Source organism: Geotrypetes seraphini, chromosome 1 (assembly GCF_902459505.1).
Source record: "Geotrypetes seraphini chromosome 1, aGeoSer1.1, whole genome shotgun sequence".
Classification (NCBI taxonomy): Eukaryota; Metazoa; Chordata; class Amphibia; order Gymnophiona; family Dermophiidae; genus Geotrypetes; species Geotrypetes seraphini.
The window spans coordinates 462,779,118-462,800,755 of NC_047084.1; the positions used below are offsets into that span (position 1 = coordinate 462,779,118).

Consider the following 21,638-nt stretch of genomic DNA (forward strand, 5'->3'; position numbering starts at 1 on the left):
ATTTTCCAGAATAAAGCGTGAAAAAAGAGAGTTGTATATGTGCACATATGTGGTATGAATAAGTACTGTGGGACTATGTATGTTTAAGATTGGTGTGTACTGTAAACTGAAGCACTAATATGGTGAGATGTATTAGAATGAAGAGGATATCAAATACTCCAAACTCGACTGTAAGATGTTATCTCACAGCTTTGCTAAACTTCATTCAACTAAAGTTTTTTTTTAAAGCTTTATATTCACTGGTCCTCAGCGGGCCACCACGCACTCAAATTCACTCATTGTGCTGGGCTTTACGCTCCCACTCGTCATTGAACATAAAGCTTTAAAAAAAACTTTAGTTGAATGAAGTTTAGCAAAGCTGTGAGATAACATCTTACAGTCGAGTTTGGAGTATAAGATTGGTGTGTGGCATTGCGGGCAGTTCCAACAGGTGTTGGGATAGTCTGATTGCCCACAATTATTACAGCTATCATACCCACAGCTAGGCTCTGCACTTTTCCCTGCTATAGTGGGGGAGAGGATCCCTGGTAGGAAAGCCCACAAATATATGTTTGCCTAGGGCCCAATATAGTGTCAGGAAATTTAACCAATCTTTTATTTTCAAATTGACAGAATTATGGAATGGAATACCTTTTACTTTAAGGCAGTGGTCTCAAACTCAAACCCTTTGCAGGGCCACATTTTGGATTTGTAGGTACTTGGAGGGCCTCAGAAAAAATAGTGAATGTCTTATTAAAGAAATGACAATTTTGCTTAAGGTAAAACTCGTTCTAGTTTATAAATCTTTCCTTTTAGCTAAGTCTTAATAATAATATTGTAATTTATAGCTAAAGAGACATATGATCAAGAAACTCTTTTATTTTACTTTTGTGATTATGATAAACATACCGAGGGCCTCAAAATAGTATCTGGCGCATGTGGTCCCCGGGCCACGAGTTTGAGACCATTGCTTTAAGGGGTCCTGGCTCCTCTCAATCCTTTTGCAAAACTTTAAAAACAATTTTGTTTGCAAATTATTTTGGAAATCACTCTTATTAGTTTTTTTGTCTTTTGATTTATGGTCCCTTTTTTTATTTTATTACCTTATGTTTTTCTTTCTAATTATTGTTAACTGAGTTGAGCTCCTCTTTTGGTGACGACCCAGTCTACAAATCCAAGTTTTAGTTTAGTTAATCCAGCCCAGCACTTACACCTCACAGTAACGGTGCACTTTTGCTCACAGTAGCTTTTTGTGCCGTTCTCTGTTAGTGTCTGTTCTCTGCTAGGTTTGCTGCAGGCCAATGGCATAGCCAACTAGCTAATTCTGAGAGGGTCTGAGCCCAAACTGGGTGGTCTTACATTTTTCTCCCCAGGGCTTCCCCCCAACACAAAGTATAAATGCCTAAGCTGATAGGGATTCCCAAGACCCACCAGTTGAAGACCTCCTCCTCTAGTGGCCAGAAATCCTACCAAGCTACAACTACTACTTATCATTTCTATAGCGCTTCTAGACATACGAGTGAGGGTACATCAAAACATAGAAGAGACAGTCCCTGCTCAAAAGAGCTTGCAATTTAGTCAAGACAGACAAACTGAACAAGAAGGTGCATCTATGCACAGTGCTCAGGTGGAGGAATTACAGAGGGAATGTTAAGACAAATATAGATGCTTAACAGATGGATTGGAGTTTGGAACTGAAACCAGCTTCAAAGAAGTAGGCTTTGAAGCAGGCAGTTTGTTCCAGGCATATGGTGCAGCAAAGTAGAAGGTATGAGCATATGAGCCCTTAGGGGAGGCTTCCCTTCTGGATCTTAAAGTCAAGACGGCGTTTCTGGTGGTGACTATGTCGGCAAGACAATCTTCAAGTTACAAGCTCTGCCCTGTAGGAAACCGTTCCTTAAGTTTATGGAAGCAGGGCTCTCCTTGCACACGGTTCCATCCTTCTTACCAAAAGTAGTCTAGGCCTTCTACGTCAATCAGGAAGTCCGTTTGCCTGCTTTTCACCCTATGGGGTCTAAGAAAAAGGATAAAACTCTGATTTCAGTAGTCCTGGACTTTCTGCAAGAGGGACTTCAGAAGAGTATGTCGGTCGGATCGCTAAAGGTGCTCAGCAGTTGGCAGAAGTGTCCCTGAGCTACTGCCACCGATCCCCATGCATGCCTAATTTAAAACTGGTGGTAACTCGAGTGCACTGTTACTAGCTGGCATACTTGGAAAGAGGAGGAGGTCTTTAGATAATGGAGTCACTGCTCCATGCTCATTCCCTCCTCTCTGCTTCCATGCAAACTGACCAGAAGGGAGCTTTGGAGTAGAACACCCTGCTTATGTGCCAGTGGAGTCTGAAAAGAAGGGTAGGAATGCAGTTTCTAGCCATTTCTCCAAAAATTAAGTCCTGAAACACCCCCCTCCCCAACAACAACAACAAGAACCAAAGAAATGAAACCCTGCATATTATTGGCTGGTAGTTTATGGGGCTGTCAAATGGATATCCCTTTGGAAGGAGATAGGTTTCTTCCTCTTATTAATCATTTTATTTTTGCAGCTTATTCGGAAGTGATAGAGGGATATTAAATATTAAGCCTAAAACTCCATCAGGGTATTCTACCTGAAGCTATTTTATCTCCCTCGGCCACAGTTCTAATCCTTAATCCTGCAATTACTCCATGTGTGAGCTTGGTGAAGTGACCATCTCCTGTTGATTCCGTTTGTTTGTGTTTTTTCTGCTCCTTTGCACTCCAACTAGAACCAGGATTGGTACCTTTTTTTAACTACTTTATACCACCTTTCTATGGTATAATCACAGTGATTTACAATACAATAAATGTAAACCACTTCGGTTATACCACAGAAAGGCAGTATATCAAATGATATTTACCCATACCCTTCCCAAAGATTTTCCCCTATTTTACATCTGTAGTCTGGTCATTGCAGTGATGAACCTGGGCCAGGGGCCACATGTTCCTTCTGGAACCCTGCCATCATGCCTTAAATCCAAAAACTCTAGTAGGTGTCGCCTTTCAACAATGATTATGACAATGCCCCGCCCCCTTTCTGGAGAAGGAATAGGAGGGAGGGAACCTTGAACACTGTCTCTTGTGCATCTCCAGTCCCCGCTCAGAGCAAGATTCTCAAAAGTTTAATGCAGTCGCTAAACTGTTTTCTGGCGGTTTAGCCTGTATGCAGTTTAGTGGCAGATTATCAATAGGGATTATCTCTGTCTCTAGCGAGGTTTCTAGCAGTCTCTGACACTGATATGCAAATGGACTTTTCAACATTGAATTTAGCCCTCTACTGTATTCTTAAAAAGTGGCACTGGATTTTGTCAACAAAAATAAGCGACTGTCCAGGGGTGCCAGTCAGTGTCAGACACTGCTAGAAAGCCCATTCTCTCCACTGCATCACAACACCCCTTCCCTGTAGTGGTGGCGAACACAATCCCCTCCCCCCTGCGGAATGGCAGAAACACCTCCACCATGCAGCGGGAGAGATGCCCACACTCTCCCACTGCCCTAAATTCCTGGCTTCAACCCCCCCTCCCCCGCAGCAGGAGATATGCCCACTCTCTCCTGCTGCCCTAAAATCCCAGCCAAGGGAGATCTTGTGTCACCAATTTGCTTGATTTCTTTGAAGGTGTGAATAAACATGTGGCAAAGGTGAGCTGGTTGATGTAGTGTATCTAAATTTTCAGAAAGCTTTTGACAAAGTTCCTCATGAGAGGCTCCTGAGAAAATTGAAGAGTCATGGGATAGGAGGCAATGTTCAGTTGTAGATTAAGAACTGGATATTGGATAGAAAACAGAGGGTAGATTTAAATGGCCATTTTACTCAGTGGAGCAGGGTGGAGTGCCACAGGGATCTGTACTGGGACCGGTGCTATTTAACTTATTTATAAATGATCTGGAAATTGGAACAAGTGAGGTGATTAAAATTTGCAGTTGACACTAAATTGTTCAAAGTTGTTTAAAAGCATCCAGATTCTAGGAAAGGCCCTCTGCTTTCAGTTATTTTGCTGGGATCTTCAGGATGCCAGTTGGACCTCCCCACATCCCCCAGACCTCACAAAAAAGGGAGAGGAAGACAAACATGGCGTCACTGTAAGCGCCCTGAAGGAACGCTTTTAGAGCCTGAACAGTCTGACCTCCAGCCCCTGAGCAAATCAAAGGGGTGAGCAAACACCAGGAGAACAGACCCTGAGCTCCACCAATCAGATAGAAACAAATTTGACCCATCTTGACTGTTAAGTAAAGGGGTTATGGTTGTCCCTATCATGTATACCAGTAATCACAGTATGGAAAACAAAGTCCTGGATCTAGAGGTGAAAAGTGCTGAAGTACCCAATGTGGCCCTCATAGCGAAAAGCTTTGAGATTCCTGCTCTAGATTATCAGTAACAGCAGGAACAGCCTTGGTTTGTGGTTAGCAGAGTGGCCCTATGCCCAGCACTGCTCACCAATGAGAGGTCTGCCAGCTGGCGCATGCCTCCATCCTGTTCCCTTTTCTGCTTTCCCAGTCACCAAGTTTTACTGGTATCCCCCTCTGTTTCTAACTGGAGGCCGCATGTTGGCCTGTTTCTTGGCCCACACTTTCTAAGTCCTTCCTTGAGGGATAGGCTGAACCAGTTTTGGCTTTGACCTCATTCCATTTATGGACTTGTATTTCCAGTTTCTCTTAAACTAGCAGTCTGTTAACAGAACATCATGCTCTCTACTCCTTCTAGTGCTCAAGAAAGCCAGGCCAGCAGGCATTTTTAAACCCTCCGTCATGGGTATTTATGACCAAATTATAATGAGAGTACTTTCTTTACCTGTGTTACAGAGGTGCTGCACAAACAGGTTGTTCTTGTATATGGGTTCTTCATTTTTTTAAAATAAAGAATGTGTTGTGAGAGGTAATTCTGTTAGATGGTTTAATTAACAATAGATGTGAGGGCAACTGTAGTATTATTTGAACTTTATGTGAAACTGTCTGTGGCAGAGAAAACGAGTGTTGCTGTGAAGAGGGTGTGATGCAAAGATGCCTGTAAATCTCTTTGAACTGATTTTGGATGGGGCAACCTATACATTCAAATACAATAAGCTAAAATATAAGCTGCATCTTGGTTTGATCAAGCTGGATGGTAAAGTTATATAACATCTGCTTACAGATGATGAGATGCATCAAAGTGTTCAATAATGGGAGGAAGCAGACTAATTAAGAGGACATTGTTTTAAGGACTGAATCCTGAGGTATACACTAGAGTTCCTCTGGCTTAGACAAGACTCCCTTTCTCTGACAAAAAAAAGGGACCTTCTTCATTCCTCAGCCTTCCCATCTATGCTAAACCCAGACTGCCAGCACAACTGTTTCTGTACCATTCCTTTCACACAAATCCGGGCTGCCTGTGGCATATTGCCACCACCTCATCGAAGAAGTCCATTAATTATATGTACCCCATTTCCCCCAAAAAGGGAAGTCAGAAGTATTTGATCAGCAATGACACTCTTGTTTAAGGATCAGTTTAACATACCATATTGTTTCTTATATCCCGCAATTGTCTACTAGAAATCATTGTGGCTTACATAAGATTAATAAGATTTAAAACAAGAACCTCCTGAGTCACACACTATAGAGCTTAAGTCCTGGATTATAGTGAGAATAGACACGTTTTTAGTGCCTTCCTAAACTGAAGGTAGGAATAGAGAATGACACAGAGACAAATTTTTCCCCGTCCCCACAGGAACTCATTTTCCCATTCCAGCAAGCTCCATCCTCATCTGCACAAGCCTCAAATACTTTAAAATCATAAGTGTTCAAGGCTTGTGCGGTTAAGGCAGAGCTTACAGGAATGGGGCAGGGACAGTAACAAAACTTGCAGGGACAGGATTAGGAAATTTGCCATCTAAGCTTGGAAGGATCAGAGTCCACCCCCCACCCCCAATCTCCAGCTGCCAAAACTTTGCAGACTACAGGCCAAGGAGACAGGTAAAAACAAAGAGCAAAATGAAAAGGGTGCAAAGCACATCAGAAACCTGCTTGCCAGCTCGCTTCCTATGCTCTAGTTCAGCATTGTGCTGGGAGCTGGCAGCGGCTGACTTGTCCTTACCTATACAGCAGTGGTCTCAAACCCTTTGAAGGGCCACATTTTGGATTTGTAGGTACTTGGAGGGTCTCAGAAAAACATAGTTAATGTCTTATTAAAGAAATGACATTTTCACATGAGATAATACTCTTTAGTTTATAAATCTTTCCTTTTGGCCAAGCCTTAATAATAATATTGTAATTTATAGCTAAAGAGACATATGATCAAAAAACTATTTTATTTTACTTTTGTGATTATGCTAAACATACCAAAGACCTCAAAATAATACCTGGCGGGCCGAGTTTGAGACCACTGCTATAGAGAAAAGGAAGGAACACTGTGCCTTGCCAACCTGTCCCCCTGAAGAGGTCCAGCTACTTCTCATCTTTTGACTGCAAGCAGCCAGCGGCCCCTGTCACGAACCTGCACAACTCGCATCTGCCTCCTGCAGCCTCTCCTATGCCCAGGCAGTGGGGCTCGCTGAAGTTTGAAGGAAAAGGACTTCCCTCTGCCCAAGCCAACCAAGGCATTACATGGAAGACTTAAGACACAAACAACAAGGGGTCTTTTCATATTCTGGCATGCAACACAAGCCTGGTTAAAGGGACTGGGTAAAACAAGGATCTTTACTGCAAAGCCTTAAAAAGAAAGTGGCCTTAGCATGGGATCTGCAGGGATCTTCATTTTAACTCCCGTGGACCTCACGGATCCCACTCACCCCCAAGGTGAACAGATTTTTAAGGAAGTGCAGTTAAGATCTGCATTGCCCATGGGGTTCACGAGGTCCATGCTTTATCCAATCCCTGAAATTGTAAAGTTTTGGCACTTTTAGTCTCAGCATAGGCTCCTTCACTTCTGCTGCTTGTGAGGATCCATCAATTAAATGGTCCAAAGAAAATCCCTAAAGTAAAGAGCAACCCACTAATTTTAAATGATTTTACCTATTCTGAAAAAGAGTGCAAGATGCAGGATCTCAACTAAACTGCCTTAAACATTTGCTTCCCTTGGTTTTGACAGCTGCTGTTTCCCATTACCCTTTAACTCTGAAGGACCTCAATCACCTTTAGCTCTGTTGGACTTCAGTGCTTCTCCCCCCCCCCACCCCATGGATCTACTTTGACAGACCTCAGTGTCTGTCAAAGTAGATCCGTAGGGTGGGGGGAGGAGCATTGAGGTCCATCAGAACTGATTGAAGCCAGTCAAAGTTAAATTTTCATCAGCTGTCAAAATGGAGCAAAGTATATTTGCAGGGGGGTGGTTGAAGCCTGTCAAAGCAGATCCTTGGGGCTTGCAGTGGGGAGTGCATTGAGATCTGTGAAAACAGATCTGTGGGGCTTGTAGGCTGGAGTGCACTGAGGTCCTTCAGAGTTAAATTTTTATTAGAAAGCACATAACATAAGAACATAAGAAGTGCCATCTCCGGAACAGACCCTAGGTCCATCAAGTCCGGCGATCCGCACACGCAGAGGCCCCGCCAGGTGAACCCTGGCATAGTATTAGTCCCCATACTCTAAGCTTCTCATAAGAGATGCACATCTAGTTTAACCTTACCTATGTTCTAAGTCAGTGATTCCCAACCCTGTCCTGGAGGAACATCAGGCCAATCGGGTTTTCAGGCTAGCCCTAATGAATATGCATGAGAGAGATTTGCATATGATGGAAGTGATAGGCATGCAAATTTGCTTCATGCATATTCATTAGGGCTAGCCTGAAACCCAATTGGCCTGGTGTTCCTCCAGGACAGGGTTGGGAACCACTGCTCTAAGTTACCTTAAGCCACAGCTTAAGCACAGCTATCAAAAAGGAGGGAAGTATAGTTGGGGGGGAGGAGCATTGAGGTCCATCAAAGCAAATCCATGGAGCTTGCGGGGGGAACGCATTGAGGTCTGTGAAAGTTAAATTTTCATCAGCTGTCAAAATGAAGGGAAGTATATTTACAGGGGAGGGGGGCTGAGATTTGTCAAAGCAAATCCGTGGGCCTTGAAGGGGTGAGTGCATTGAGGTCTGTCAGAGTAAAATTTTCATCAGAAACTGCAGCAATCAAAAAGGAGGGAACCATATTTTCAGAGGAGGAAAGTAGATCTCTGGGGGGTCTTCAGGGGGAGCACATTGAGGACTGTCAGAGTTAAGTTTACATCTGAAACTGCAGTATCTAAATTAAGGATTCCAAAGACATAGCCTGGGGGGGTTATGGTCTCTGCCTGAGAGCTTGGACAGCTGGGTTTGAAACAGAGGTAAGGAGATTTGCAGAAGAGAGCCTTTGATGTCTGTGTCTGAAGCAAGCAGGAGCACTACTACTACTATTTATTATTTCTATAGGGCTGAAAAGCATAGATACACAGTGCTGTACATTTAACATTCAATATACAGGCCCTGCTCAGAAAAACTTACAATATAATTTGGACAGACAGGACATCTCAGGGTTGAGGAGTTTCTGGTAGAAGAAATAATACAATAGGTATAGGCATCTGACAGCAGTGAGTGGGAGTTAAGAGTTGAAAGCAGTTTCAGAAAAGTTGGTGTTCAAGGCTTCTGCAGGTAAGGACAGTGCTTGCAGGGATGGGGCACGGACAGGGAGAGAACTCGCAGGGACAGGGATGGAGATACTGTAGATCAGTGGTTCCCAACCCTGTCCTGGAGGACCACCAGGCCAGTTGGGTTTTCAGGATAGCACTAATGAATATGCCTAGAGCAGATTTGCATGCCTGGCACCTCCCTAAAATTATGTCACCTCAAAAGGTTCCTTAACAAAACCTTCTCCTTCCAGGCGGCCAAACTAAACCCATGGCTTGCCCAAATTGTACTTGACACTCCCACCTACCTTGACTTCAGAAAAAAACTCAAAACTCACGTATTCCACAGACAGAACCCGTAACACTCCCACTCGCTGCTTCTACTCCCTTCAATACACATGAACCTCCACCTTCCCCCCCTACTGTACCCACCAAACCAATTAACTTCCTGTAAATAAAAAAATTTTACCCTCCTATTGTACACTCTTGTATATTCCTTTAAACTTCATTGACCTATACACTCCAAAAATTGTTAATTCCTGTCAACTTCAATGACATGTACATTCCAAAAATTGTTAATTGCAATGTTATCTTCGTTTGTAATCTTAATTCATTGTTGTGAACCGCCTAGAACTCTCTGGGTATGGCGGTATACAAAATAAAAGTTATTATTATTATCTCTCTCATGCATATTCATTAAGGCTAGCCTGAAAACCCGACTGGCCTGGTGGTCCTCCAGGACAGGGTTGGGAACCACTGCGTGTAGGTCCCCCGTGTCACCCGCGAACCTCGTTTGCATTCGTGGTTCTTGGAGCATCGCTCAATTTGAAATCGTTAGATTTACCTGCACTACAGCCACACACGGGATTTTAACGGTGAAGGGGGAAACACCCGGAACAGCTAATCTAAAAAAAAAAAAAATATAGACCTGCGGGTCTAGTGGCAAACCCGATCGGGCCGGGACCCAAAAATACTTGAAAAGGCGGCCGAAAAAGGAGGAAATGGACATCCCTCCTGGGAGGGGCCTTAAGCGCCAAGGCCAATCAGAGCCTTAGATCCCTCCCGTGCAGCCCGGATGCACTGGGAGGGACCTAAGATCCTGAATGGCCCAGCCGCCTAAGGCCCCGCCCCCAAAGGAGGGGTCCTAGGCGCCTCGGGCAATCAGGACCCTAGGTCCCCTCCCAGTGCATCCCAGGATGCACCGGGAAGGGGAAGGCCGGCCATTTTGAAGAGGCGGGCCATGGCAGGAGGGAGTGGGCATCCCTCCTGCCGAAGTTTTCTGCAAAAAAAGGTACGGGGTATGGAGGGGTGTTCACTGGACCATCAGGTGCGGTTTTTAAAAAAAGTGTGTTTTGGGTCCCGGCATGGGGGAGGGATCTTGGCCTGGGAGAGGTCGGGGGTTCGGGGACGTGTGTAATACACGCAAGCAGCTGCGCCCATTAAAAATAATAACTGCTGATCTGGGATTCCCGCGCCGGCTCCGAAGCAAGAGCCGACAGCGGAAGCCCCGGTTCTGCCAAGTCGCTCTCCTCTCTGCCGGCTCTCAGCTCGTCGCGGCTGAGCAGAGGGAAGAAGGGCGGCTGCAGTGCCTCCTAGTACGGTAATTGCTCTTCTGAGAAGGCGCCAGGCACAGTTCAGGGGCCGGGGGGAGTAGAAGATGCTTCATCCCTGTCATCTTCTTAAGGGCAATCATGGGAAATGATCAGATTGGGCGGTTCGCCAATAGCAGAATGAAAAATGTCACGGTGGGATTAGTCTAAATCTGAGTTATAAACTGCAACAAGGGCACAAAGGGGTGGGAAGTTGCCGATTCCTAACGACAGAGTTGGGGCAGGATTCAACGGTTCAGAAAAAGCGCAATAAACCTTAACAAATCAAGCCAAAAAGTGTACCCACAAACTTACTTCAGTATAAATTAGTTAAACCTGGCTTTCCCGTTCCTCTTTAAACAGAGACACATATGAGAGACTATTACAAGTGATGCCAAGTGACAAATGGAGGAAGCCTGCTAATAAGTTGGAGATGTTTGCAAACAAGCTCCAGCCTGGGCTGAGCCATACACTGTCCCCTCCCTCTGCTCATATGCACTGACCCTGAACCCACACACATGCAAACTGGGCCAGGTATGTCAGGTCAAACACATACACCAGAGAGCAGTGCTGGCTGCTTCTGCCACTGAAGCCCACTCTACACCACTGGCTTCTGAGTCCCCTCTGGCGTCAACGACCAGCTCTCACCATCACTTCCAGTAGCTGCTCCACCCAATCAAAATTCAAGTTGCTGAGCAATAGGTTTCCCCCTCTTCCAAGCGTCCCAGCAGCCAATGGACGAGAGCAAAGCTGGATAAAACCAATCAGAAGGTAAAGAGGAGTGGGTGGGTGAAAGAGAAAGCCAGAAGAGTTACTTGAGAGTAGTTGAGATTGTTTTGCTGGAGGCTTAAAGATCCGGCTGTACATTGGGCAGGATGCACTAAGCTCTGATACAACAGTAAAAAAAAACATACTCTGGTGAGGGCGATAGCATGCAAAGCTCCTGCAGCAAGCTCACACTGAAACTTTGGATCAGCGTTCATCTTTAATCTGCACAGGCTTAAGTTTATTTATTTTTTTTATTTGCAGTTTAATTTAACACCCTGTCAACCTAGGACCCCTGATGAAGGCGTGTTAAATGAAACATGGACCGTGTCGGGTCACTAGGTTTGTGTAAAGGTGGTAACATTAACCACAATCATTTATTGACTAAATAAACATAGCCTGCATCTTGTACATTTGTCTGCTGTATGAATATCATGCATATAATTTACATGCTATTGTGCTGAGCATCACCAGTAAAACAAAAATCGCTCACACCACCATATTTTTTTACCATGGTGTTGGAGCTTAGTGCATCCTGTCCAATGTATAGTTGCATCTTCAAGCCTCCAGCAAAACAATCTCAACAACTCTCAGGGGGGAAGGGGCCTTAAATGTATGTGCCAATCAAGGCCTTAGACTCCTTCCATTGCATCTCAGGAAGCACTGGGAAGGGGAAAGCTGGCCATTTTGAAGAGGCAGGCTGAGGCAGGAGGGAGTGGACATTCCTCCTGCCAAAGCTTTCTACAAAACAAGGTACAGGGTGTGTGGGAGAGGTCCATTGGACCACCAGGTGGGTTTTATTTTGGGTACCTGCATGGGGGGGAGGGGTCTGGCATCTGGTTCAGGCTCGATCAGGTCCACCAGGGCCATTTTTTGGAGGGCCAGGAATAATTTTTTTTAATGGGACGGGGCCTTTAATGGCAGGGTCTACTGTCATAGCCTTACTTTCCTGTCAGTGCCTGAGCTAATTAGTGCTCAGGCACTGACAGGAAAGAAAGTAAGGTTATGACAACTCAGTCCACACTGTTAAGTTTGCATGGGAAACAACATATTTCTGTGCTGTGCATCACAAGGAGAGCTCATTAGAATACTAGTGAGGTCCTTATTATTATGCATTAGCATAGGATTCTTGTTGGCTGCCAGTAAAAGTGCTTTAATGACTGACTTCTATGGAAAGCTTTTGAGCATCAGAGCCTTAGACTGAGAAGTTACTCCTGTGCTTTTTTTTTAGATGGATTCAGGCTATTCATTTCAAATCTTGGGATTTCACTTTGACTGGGAGCAATAAAGTGATTCCAGAGGTGAATGAGATTAGGATATAAAGGGGAGATAACTGTGACCTTTGGATTTTATTTGGGGATGTGGCCTACAGAGAGTTGCTTCTTCACAGGGCCAGCTTAACTACTGGACCTGATGAGACTGGATCTGAGTGCTGGCAACTAAGGGAGCCAAAATTCCCAGCCTCTGACCTCATCTAGTCTACATAGAAACATAGAAATAGACGGCAGATAAGGGCCCACGGCCCATCTAGTCTGCCCACCTTAATGTCCCTCCCCTACCTTTGCCCTGTGAATAGATCCCATGTGCTGATCCTATTTGGCCTTAAAATCAGGCACTCTGCTGGCCTCAATCACCTGTAGTGGAAGACTATTCCAGCGATCAACCACTCTTTCAGTGAAAAAGAATTTCCTGGTGTCACCTCGTAGTTTCCCGCCCCTGATTTTCAACGGATGCCCTCTTGTTGTCGTGGGACCCTTGAAAAAGAAGATATCTTCCTCCGCCTCGATGCGGCCCGTAAGATACTTGAACGTCTCGATCATGTCCCCCCTCTCTCTGCGCTCCTCGAGCGAGTATAGCTGCAATTTGTCAAGCCGTTTTTCGTATGGTAGATCTTGAATCCCGAGACCATCCGGGTGGCCATTATTTGCACCGACTCCAGTCTCAGCACATCCTTGCGATAATGCGGCCTCCAGAATTGCACACAGTACTCCAGGTGGGGCCTCACCATGGATCTATACAATGGCATAATGACTTCCGCCTTACGACTGACGAAACCCCTTCGTATGCAGCCCATGATTTGTCTTGCCTTGGACGAAGCCTGCTCCACTTGATTGGCAGACTTCATGTCCTCACTGACGATTACCCCCAAGTCTCGTTCTGCTACCGTTTTTGCTAGGATCTCGCCATTAAGGGTATAAGACTTGCATGGATTCTGGCTGCCCAGATGCATAACTTTGCATTTTTTGGCATTGAAGTTTAGTTGCCATGTCCTAGACCATCGCTCCAGTAGGAGTAGGTCGTGCATCATGTTGTCGGGCACTGAATCTTCGTCTGTTGTGCATTTGCCCACTACATTACTCAGTTTGGCGTCATCGGCGAATAATGTTATTTTACCTCGAAGCCCTTCTGCCAAGTCTCTTATAAAGATGTTGAATAGGATTGGGCCCAAGACTGAGCCCTGTGGTACTCCACTAATCACCTCCGTCATTTCGGAGGGGGTGCCGTTCACCACCACCCTTTGGAGCCTACCTCCAAGCCAGCTCCCAACAGGTTGAGCCTTTTTTCCTCCTCCCCTTACACCCCCACCCCCCCTGGTCTGGTCTTTCCGCTTCCCCCTTCCCACAAGTTTGGCACTGTTTCCTCACCTCTTTCACCCCCCACGATCCTGTAAAGTTTATGTTGGCCGCTGACAGGAGCAGCAGTATGATAGGCTCCTTTGACCAACCCACAAGAGCGAGAGATGCTGAACCCCAAGAGGGGGAATGAGAGGTGGGGGTCACCGGAAGCGATGTTATGGGAGTTTGAGGGGTTGCCAAAGCAAGTTGCCTCAGGTTGCCACTATTCCTTGAGCCGGCCCTGTTTCTTCAGATCAGAGTCCCATTTTTTGTTGCTGTTAAAATAGGTTGTTTTTTGTTGAAAGTTGGTGTGATACGATCAGTTTGTAGGAAAATGTCTACAGCCTCATTTCATTTGTCTTATTTCTCCCATTCAGGCATAGGTTGGGATGCAGACATGGAAGTTGGAAGTTCCGATCTACAAAACCAGGAAGAGATGGGGTCCTCAGAGGAGCAATTAAAGACACTTTCAGTTGAGGGAGGTGAGGAATTGGAAGCTTTTTTGGGGGGGGGGTTGGAAGCTTTTTGTTGGGGGGAGGGGGCATGTAGTTTTTATTTCTTTTGGAGGCAATGATATGGAAATTATTACAAACAGCCTAATCTTCTGACTGAGTTGTTGATGGGGTTGCAATAAATAATATGCTTGCTGGTTCTGTTTTGTTGTTTGGCTTCTGGTGAATGTGCATGCGTGATGTGCTTTAGCTTTCTTTTAAAGATGTCTTCATTGTCATGTAAACCTAGCATAAAGCAATGGACTCTGAGAAATGTTAAGTCTAAATACAAATAAAACTAAGGTATTGTTTAACATATCTGATCAAGGAGTACCTTCCACAATACCATTGGATGATGATGATAAGTACCTCACTGTGGATTGTTATACCAGGGTTCTTGGTATACTCTTAGGTCCTTTTCTCTCTCTTGAGTTTCAGGTGTATGGTGCATTTAAAATAGAGAATGACATGGGGACAGATTTGTCCCTGCCCCATCCTTGCAAGCTCGGTTCTCATCTATACAAGCCTTGAACACATTATAAATAGAACAATCCATAACAATACATTATAGTCTTGAGTCCCTCGTGCTCATTAATAGGAAGGATTGAACATCAAAAATTCAAACACAGTGTACAGTTCATGCAGATGTTTGAAATAATAAACCGCAATCCCAAAATCCAGCTCTAAATATCTGTACTCCCATATCCTCCAATCTAAACAATAAGATACCTTCCCTCTCTCTTTTCCAACAAATGAATATTATTAAACTTCCAGGTTATATAACAAAGCAGATCTAACCCTTATCATTAAGGTGTTTAACTAAGGAGTCCAAAGGTTTTAAAACTTCTTCTTGGTCCTATGACCTGCCAACTCCAGTGTTACACCATAGTAGCAAAGTAGACCACCAGTTCTTTATCCATTGTAACAAAATGCAGCACTTAGTGAACGGACAAGCTTTGTATAAGAAGAGGACAGATACTTGGACACCTTCTATTATGTCCTCCTTGAATTCCAGTAAACTTCAAGGTGTTACCTCCAAACGGTTCTCCAAAAGTTCAGAATAACCAAACATTTCCAGATAACAGTGTTTAAAGGAAGCATCTGGTTCACCACACTTCAAATAGTGTATTTAAAAAAGCATTTTTAAACTTAAACACCTCAGGCTTACTTGACTTTTCTCTGTTAACTATTTTGCTCTCTTAGTACAATATCTAATAATGACCGATTAAGACCTAGGCTTCAGTGTCTCCCTCTTTTGTTTTTTAATTTTTAGTTTTATTTTGCTGGTTTTAACTTTATTTTGTTTCTTTCATCTACTTTATTTATAGTTTTATGTTGTTCTATTCATTTTACTTTTAATTTTATCCTGGGCGAGTCAGAAAATCACTAACATCTTTGAATGTAGGAGTTTGACAGTTATAAAACCTAAAGGCCTTGAACTGTTAATCTTTAGTTGAGGCCTTTCCTACCTGCATTTGGTGATGGCTGAGGATCGTTGCAGGATCACAGCTCTTCTTTTCTCTCTTTTGGATGCCGAGGTTGTAACTGTGAGTGGAGCGGCTGCTGTGTTTGGGCCTAGTTCTGCCCTGCGTGCTCTCTTCTCATCTTCTGCTTGTTGGCTGTGCTGTGGATGCCGCTGCTTGCATCAGGCACTGAGTTGGAGTGGTTCTTTCGTGCTGGCGTGACTGCGTTGTACCTGATGGCTGCACTGTTGGCTCCTTCCTTCTGGCACCGGAGATTTTTGTGCACCACTTTTCTGGCGGGCCAGGACCTAAGACAGTTGACGGAAGCTGTGTTGTTGGTTTCCATCGGTGGGCCATACCTGGATAGGTGTTCAGTGGGATGGTGACAGCATTGGATGACCTTTTGTGGTCTGCCTCTTCTTCCTGGTTTCTTTGGCTTCTGCTCTTGGGCCCAGATTGCAACCGTTGATTCCTTTACCTCTGGCAGAGATGGCCCCACAGCACACCATCACTTCTATGTGTCAATCCTTCCTTGTAGATGTGCAGCTCTGTTGGACCGGATTGATGATTGGACTTAGCACCAGATTGGCATTTATTTTCCTCAATCTCCAATCTCTTAAAATTATATATTTTAATTTTATTCTTTTTCTTTCTTTTTATTATTTGAATTGTACCTTTCCCTCACAATTCTTGGAATTTGTTATATCTTTTCTATTTTAATAATTGTTTACTCAAGTACTTTAGCTAGATTGAGCCTTCGGGACAGATAGGGAAGTTTTAAGTACCTGTATTTTATTGTAACCCACTTAGATCTGTAATATGTTTAAACGGTATATCAAATGTTAATAAAACATAATGTTGCAGTGTGTATATGTATATTAGGGTTGTACATTTAAGGCTGTTAAAAATGCAATTAACTATACTGTACCCTCTCCCACACTTGCAATCCGCATCGTTCTTTTTTTCTTCGGGCACCTCTTCATAACTCACCATTCACTCCAGCAGCTCCCTCTCCCTTGCTGGCTCCTTCCCCATTCCCTCGTGGTCATGTTTCTGACACAGAGACTTTGAGCAGTCTGCTTTCAGTGCTGTGGCGTGAAGTCAAGTTTCCATGGCTGTGAGGGGTGCAGAGAAGGAGCCAGCAGGGGAGAGGGAGCAGCTGGAGTACACAGTGAATTATGAAGAGGTGCCCGTAGAAAGAAGAGAAGAGGGAGAAAAGGATGTGGATCACGAGGAGAGAGGGAGTTCTCATGGTTGTAAGGGGAAGGGGGGAGGGTAAGAGAAGGTGCCCATGGAGAGGAGAAGAGAGATGGTGCTAATGGAGAGGATGGGAAGAGATGGTGCCCATGGAGGGGAGGTGTTCATAAAATAAAATCACAAGATATTATTTTTAGTAGGACTGTAAACGCTAAATTTATTTCAGCTCTTATATTTTGATTATGTGATTAAAAATTTTAATTTCAATCAATGTTTGTATGTAAACCACTTTGATTGTACTACAGAAAGGCAGTATATCAAAATATATGACCCTTTACCCTTTATCAGTCCTGCTACTCAAGTCCGTTGCTTTTTTTTCAACCCAGTCCTTCAGGCATACCTAGTTCTGTGTCTTTATATATATTTGTATGTATGTATGTATGTATGTAAACCGCTTTGATTATACTACAGAAAGGCAGTATATCAAATATATGACCCTTTCTCAGTGCTGCTACTCCATTGCTTTTTCCTGTCGGGTTTTCAGGATGTCCACAATGAATAGGCATGAAATAGGTTTGCATGTACTGCCTCCTTGGTATTCAAATTTGTTTTATACATATTTATTGCAGATCCTGAAAACCTGATGAGACTAGATGTGCCTTAAGGATTGGGTTGAGAAGCACTGCTGTAGCCATGATGCCTTTTCATGTCTCTTCTGCCACTGTAACTAAAGATCTCTCCTCTGTTCTCTAGGTGCCCATGGAAATCTTACCACTGTGGAAGAAAAGCCACACAAATCCTGCAGCTATGAACCCCAAGAAACAAATGCAGGAGAGACCCTAATGTCTAGCAGTCAAGCTCCTCAGGAAATGAAAACTGAGCAGCCATCAGTCCATACTGTGACTTTTGAAGGTGGCTTTTGCAGAGGCAGTCAGATTTTGAGTCCTGTGCCACAAAAGTATAAACTTGAAGCTAAAGCAGAAAATGACCCCCAGAACAATGTACTTGTAGTAGGAGACGGTGAATGGACCAATGGGCCAGGAGAAGCTGAGTCAGAGGAAACGTTAATAATTCAGAATAGTGCTGCAGTGATGGAAAAGTCTGGAGGAACAACGGCATCCCAGAATGACCTGCTGGAGGATATGAAGAGAGTGCCCGTATCCTTTAATAATGAACCTGAAGAAGAGGAAGTGAATCTGATAACCCAAAACTGTAGATATGAAGAAACCCAGGTCATCAGTGCCCCCTGTCCCCAGATTAACATACCTGAGGAAGCTGAGGTTACCAGGGTCCCGGTATCCAGGAGCAGTGGGCCTAAAGTGAGTGATATGGAGGGGATCTTACCCCAGGATCTTGCAGAGAATTTGAATGAGACCAGAGACAATTCCAGTGACCGGGATCTCTCAGACTCTGCCTCCACAGACAACACTCTGGAGGATTCTAGTGAATTCACCCAGCGCCCTCTAATGGGACGTGACAGCCTAAGCCCTGAATCGTCCCTAGTGACTGCATCAGCACATAGAGATGATGACGTGACTGCTGAAGAGTGGCGTGCCCACCACAAGCATATCTTTGTTCTGAGTGAGGCTGGAAAGCCAATCTATTCACGATATGGGAATGAGGAAGCACTCTCATCAACTATGGGAGTCATGATGGCACTAGTAAGCTTTGTACAGACTGGGAACAACTGCATTCGGTCCATATACTCAGGTAATGTCCAACCTAAACCAAGAGAGCACTATAAAAACAATATACAGCTCTGTTGATTTACACAGTAGTGGCTATAGAGTTGGGAACAGAGTATATTTTGTTGTTCAATGTACAGTAGCAAATACAGAAAAGGGAACATAAAAATTTGTTAGATGTAACCTGGAGAATATAATTCTTCTTAACTAGTATGTCTTGCATGTGTCTTTGGTGGTAACATGAGGCTTTGCGTGGCCTCATGAAACTCTTGCTCCTGTCTCTTTTGGAAAGTTACCCCAGAGAACAGTCATCTGTTTCCCACTGTAGTTCTTTTCTCCCAGGCAGCATGTAGGAAATAGAAAGGGAGGAATGAGCTTGTAAGAAATACAGCAAAGAAGAGCTACTGTGCTTCCTAATCTGGCCCTCCCATCTTGTCATTCAGGGATAGGAGATGGGCGTGACTGGTGTAGACACTGCAGAGCAAACAAGTGTTTACTATAGCTGCAGTTGCCCTTTTCTCTTCTATTCTAGAGTCAAAATGCATCTTTTAGGGATGATTGCTATGGAGGAAAGGCACCAGAAAGTAGGAAATTGACAGTGAAGCAACCCAGTTGGTAGGGGGTGGATAGTTGAATGAACCAGAGGATGTAAAGAGAAGCGAGATTTAGTTGCAACTGCATAGAATTTGGATAGGTTATGTTGTAAAAGAGAGATTTGGAAGAATGAAAAAAAGGAGAAGATTGGTGATAGAATAAAGGAGGAAGGGATGAAGGCAAACTAGAAGAATGGTAATATGGACAAGAAAAGAACAGAAATTGGAACCAAGTTTCAAGTTTATTAGGTTTTTATTATACCGCCTATCAACATAATTATAACAAATAATAAAAAAAATACCGACCCATAAAGGTGGAAAGATTTTTTTATTTTTAGTACAGTGATTTGTAGATAATAAGGAAGTGGAACTGGAAACTGCTTACATGGTCCAGGAGCATCAGAAGAAGAGGGGCTAGATTAGGGAGTAAGGACTGTACTTTGCCCCAAGCTCACCACTTCCTCTTCTCTTTCCTGCAGGTTGCTTGGAAGGGAGGGGATAGAGTATAATGCCTCTGCTACACTAGTCTGAAAATAATTGATGGAACTGCATTCCAGGCCATTCCCTCTCAGATTAACACTGGCTTTTACTAAATCGCGTTAAGGTTTCTACTGCGGGCTTGCAAGGTAAATGCTCCAACGCTCATAAAATTCCTATGAGCTTTGGAGCATTACCTTGCTTGCCTGTGGTAGAAACTATAGAATGACACGGTGGCTGTTACTCGCTCAAATGGTGGGGGGGGGAAAAAAATGCTCACTGCGAGCACGGGGACAAAGCCATCCACCGCCCCGTGGAGCGGTGAATGGCCTTGTCCCCGCAGGTAAGGGAAGGAATGCACACGATCCCCCTCCCTCCTTCCTATCTACCCAAATCTATCTCCCTCCCTCCCCCTTACCTTTGTGGCACGTTTTAAGATTGAGTAACTTCTTGAAAGCCGTCGGAGCCTGGGTTCAGTCGCGTTTATCTGTGGGCGGAAGCTTCTCCTCTGACCCAACTTTTGGTTGCGTCAGAGGAGAAGCTTCCGCCCACAGACGCATGCTACTGCTCTCAGGCTCCGACGGCTTTGAAGAAGTTACTCAATCTTAAAACGCGCCGCGAAGGTAAGGGGGAGGGAGGGAGATAGATTCGGGTAGGTAGGAAGGAGGGAGGGTGCTGAAGGTCAGTGAGGTGGCGAGAGGGAAGGGTGGTGGAGGAAAGTAACATGCTGAAGGGGAATGGAGAGGAACAGATGCTGAAAGGAAATGGGGACAGATAGTGGGGAGAAGACGCTGAAGGGAAATGGGGAAGACAGAATGGGGAGAAGACGCTGAAGGGAAATGGGGGAGACAGAGTAGGTAGAAAACGTTGAAGGGCAAGTGGGGAGAAGATGCTAAAGGGAAATGGGAAAGACAGTGGGGAGGAGATGCTGAAGGGAAATGGGGAAGACAGAGTGGGCAGAAGATGCTGAAGGGAAATGGGACAGAAGACGCTGAAGGGAAATAGGGAACGGAGAGTGAGGAGAAGACGCTGGAAGGGAAGAAGACAGAAATGCCAGACTACGGGGGAGTGTAGGGAAGAAGATGGGTGCCAGACCAATTGGGGAGGGGTGAAGGGAGAGGCACAGTAACAGAGCAAATGGAAGATGCAGAGAGAAGACAGACAGTGGTTGAAAGGAATTGAATGAGAAGATGAGGAAAGCAGAAACCAGACAACAAAGGTAGAAAATAAAAATTGTATTTCTTTTTTTTTGCTTTAGGATAGCAAAATCCTGCCAGCTCAACATTTCTTTCTCTGGTTCAGTAGCCAGAACTTTGATTTATAAGGAAGGAATAAGCTAAATATTGCAGTACTGAGGCTTGTATGGATGCTGCGGGGATAGTAGTCACGGGGACGGAGCAGTGACAGGGACAAATTTTTTCCCCATGTCATTCTCTGGTAGAAACCTCTACCGCAGCTTTGTAAAAGGAGCCCTGAACAGAGTGATCTAATATCTATATGGCTCTGAAAGTAAACTGGATGCATTAGAACCCAGTTCAAAATCTTAACCTGGATGTAACTCCCACATTGATTAAGCAATTAACAGTGTTGTGTTGGTTTATTCAATTTTTTATGCATACTTAACTTGTATATATGTACAAATTGGCTGGAAAAGTTTTGACCATTTTTAGTTTTTGTTAAACTGCTTATTTAGGAAAATCCAAGCAGTATACAATGAGGGATTTAGTACGATTGAGGATTGCTGAAGACAAATGATAACCCAAAATATGTGGAAACTAAGGGCTCCTTTTACAAAGGTGCGCTAGCGTTTTTAATGCACACACCGGATTAGCGTGCGCTAGCCGAAAATCTACAGCCTGCTCAAAAGGAGGTGGTAGCGGCTAGCGTGCTTTGTAAAAGGAGCCCTAAGGCAGTGACCTTTTCATGTGCAGGAGTAAAATTGTAGAATTCCTTTGTTGGTCAAATTCGGAGCAGTGATAGGAGTTTATTCAGAAAATTGCTTAAAACACAATTATTTGTAAATGCATTCCTTTGAATATTGATTTTCCTTGTTTGTTGATTTGTTGCAAGAATTGAATCCTTTTTTAAAAAAAAATTTGTTTTAATATTTTATGTATGTAACTGTTTTGGTCTAAAACGGTATAGAAATTTAAAAAAATAGATAATACAAACAGACATAATTACATACGGGAGATTGGGAAGAAGGGCAGAAAT

The 21,638-nt window shown here is 44.1% G+C and overlaps 1 protein-coding gene across 3 annotated transcripts in view; it reads left to right on the forward strand.

Moving 5' to 3' along the window:
* LOC117349632 (vacuolar fusion protein MON1 homolog B-like) overlaps positions 1 to 21,638 on the forward strand; it is a 48,030-nt gene that overhangs the window by 6,915 nt on the left and 19,477 nt on the right. The window contains exons 1-3 of one of the 3 annotated variants that reach the window (XM_033923234.1): positions 9,786 to 9,840; positions 13,896 to 14,000; positions 17,423 to 18,379. In XM_033923234.1, coding sequence (XP_033779125.1) covers positions 13,916 to 14,000; positions 17,423 to 18,379 — 1,042 coding nt within the window. In that variant the 5' untranslated portion in view covers positions 9,786 to 9,840; positions 13,896 to 13,915. Of the gene's footprint in view, positions 1 to 9,785; positions 9,877 to 13,895; positions 14,001 to 17,422; positions 18,380 to 21,638 lie in introns of those variants that run through there. The other 2 variants (XM_033923242.1, XM_033923227.1) reach the window with 2 other exon arrangements.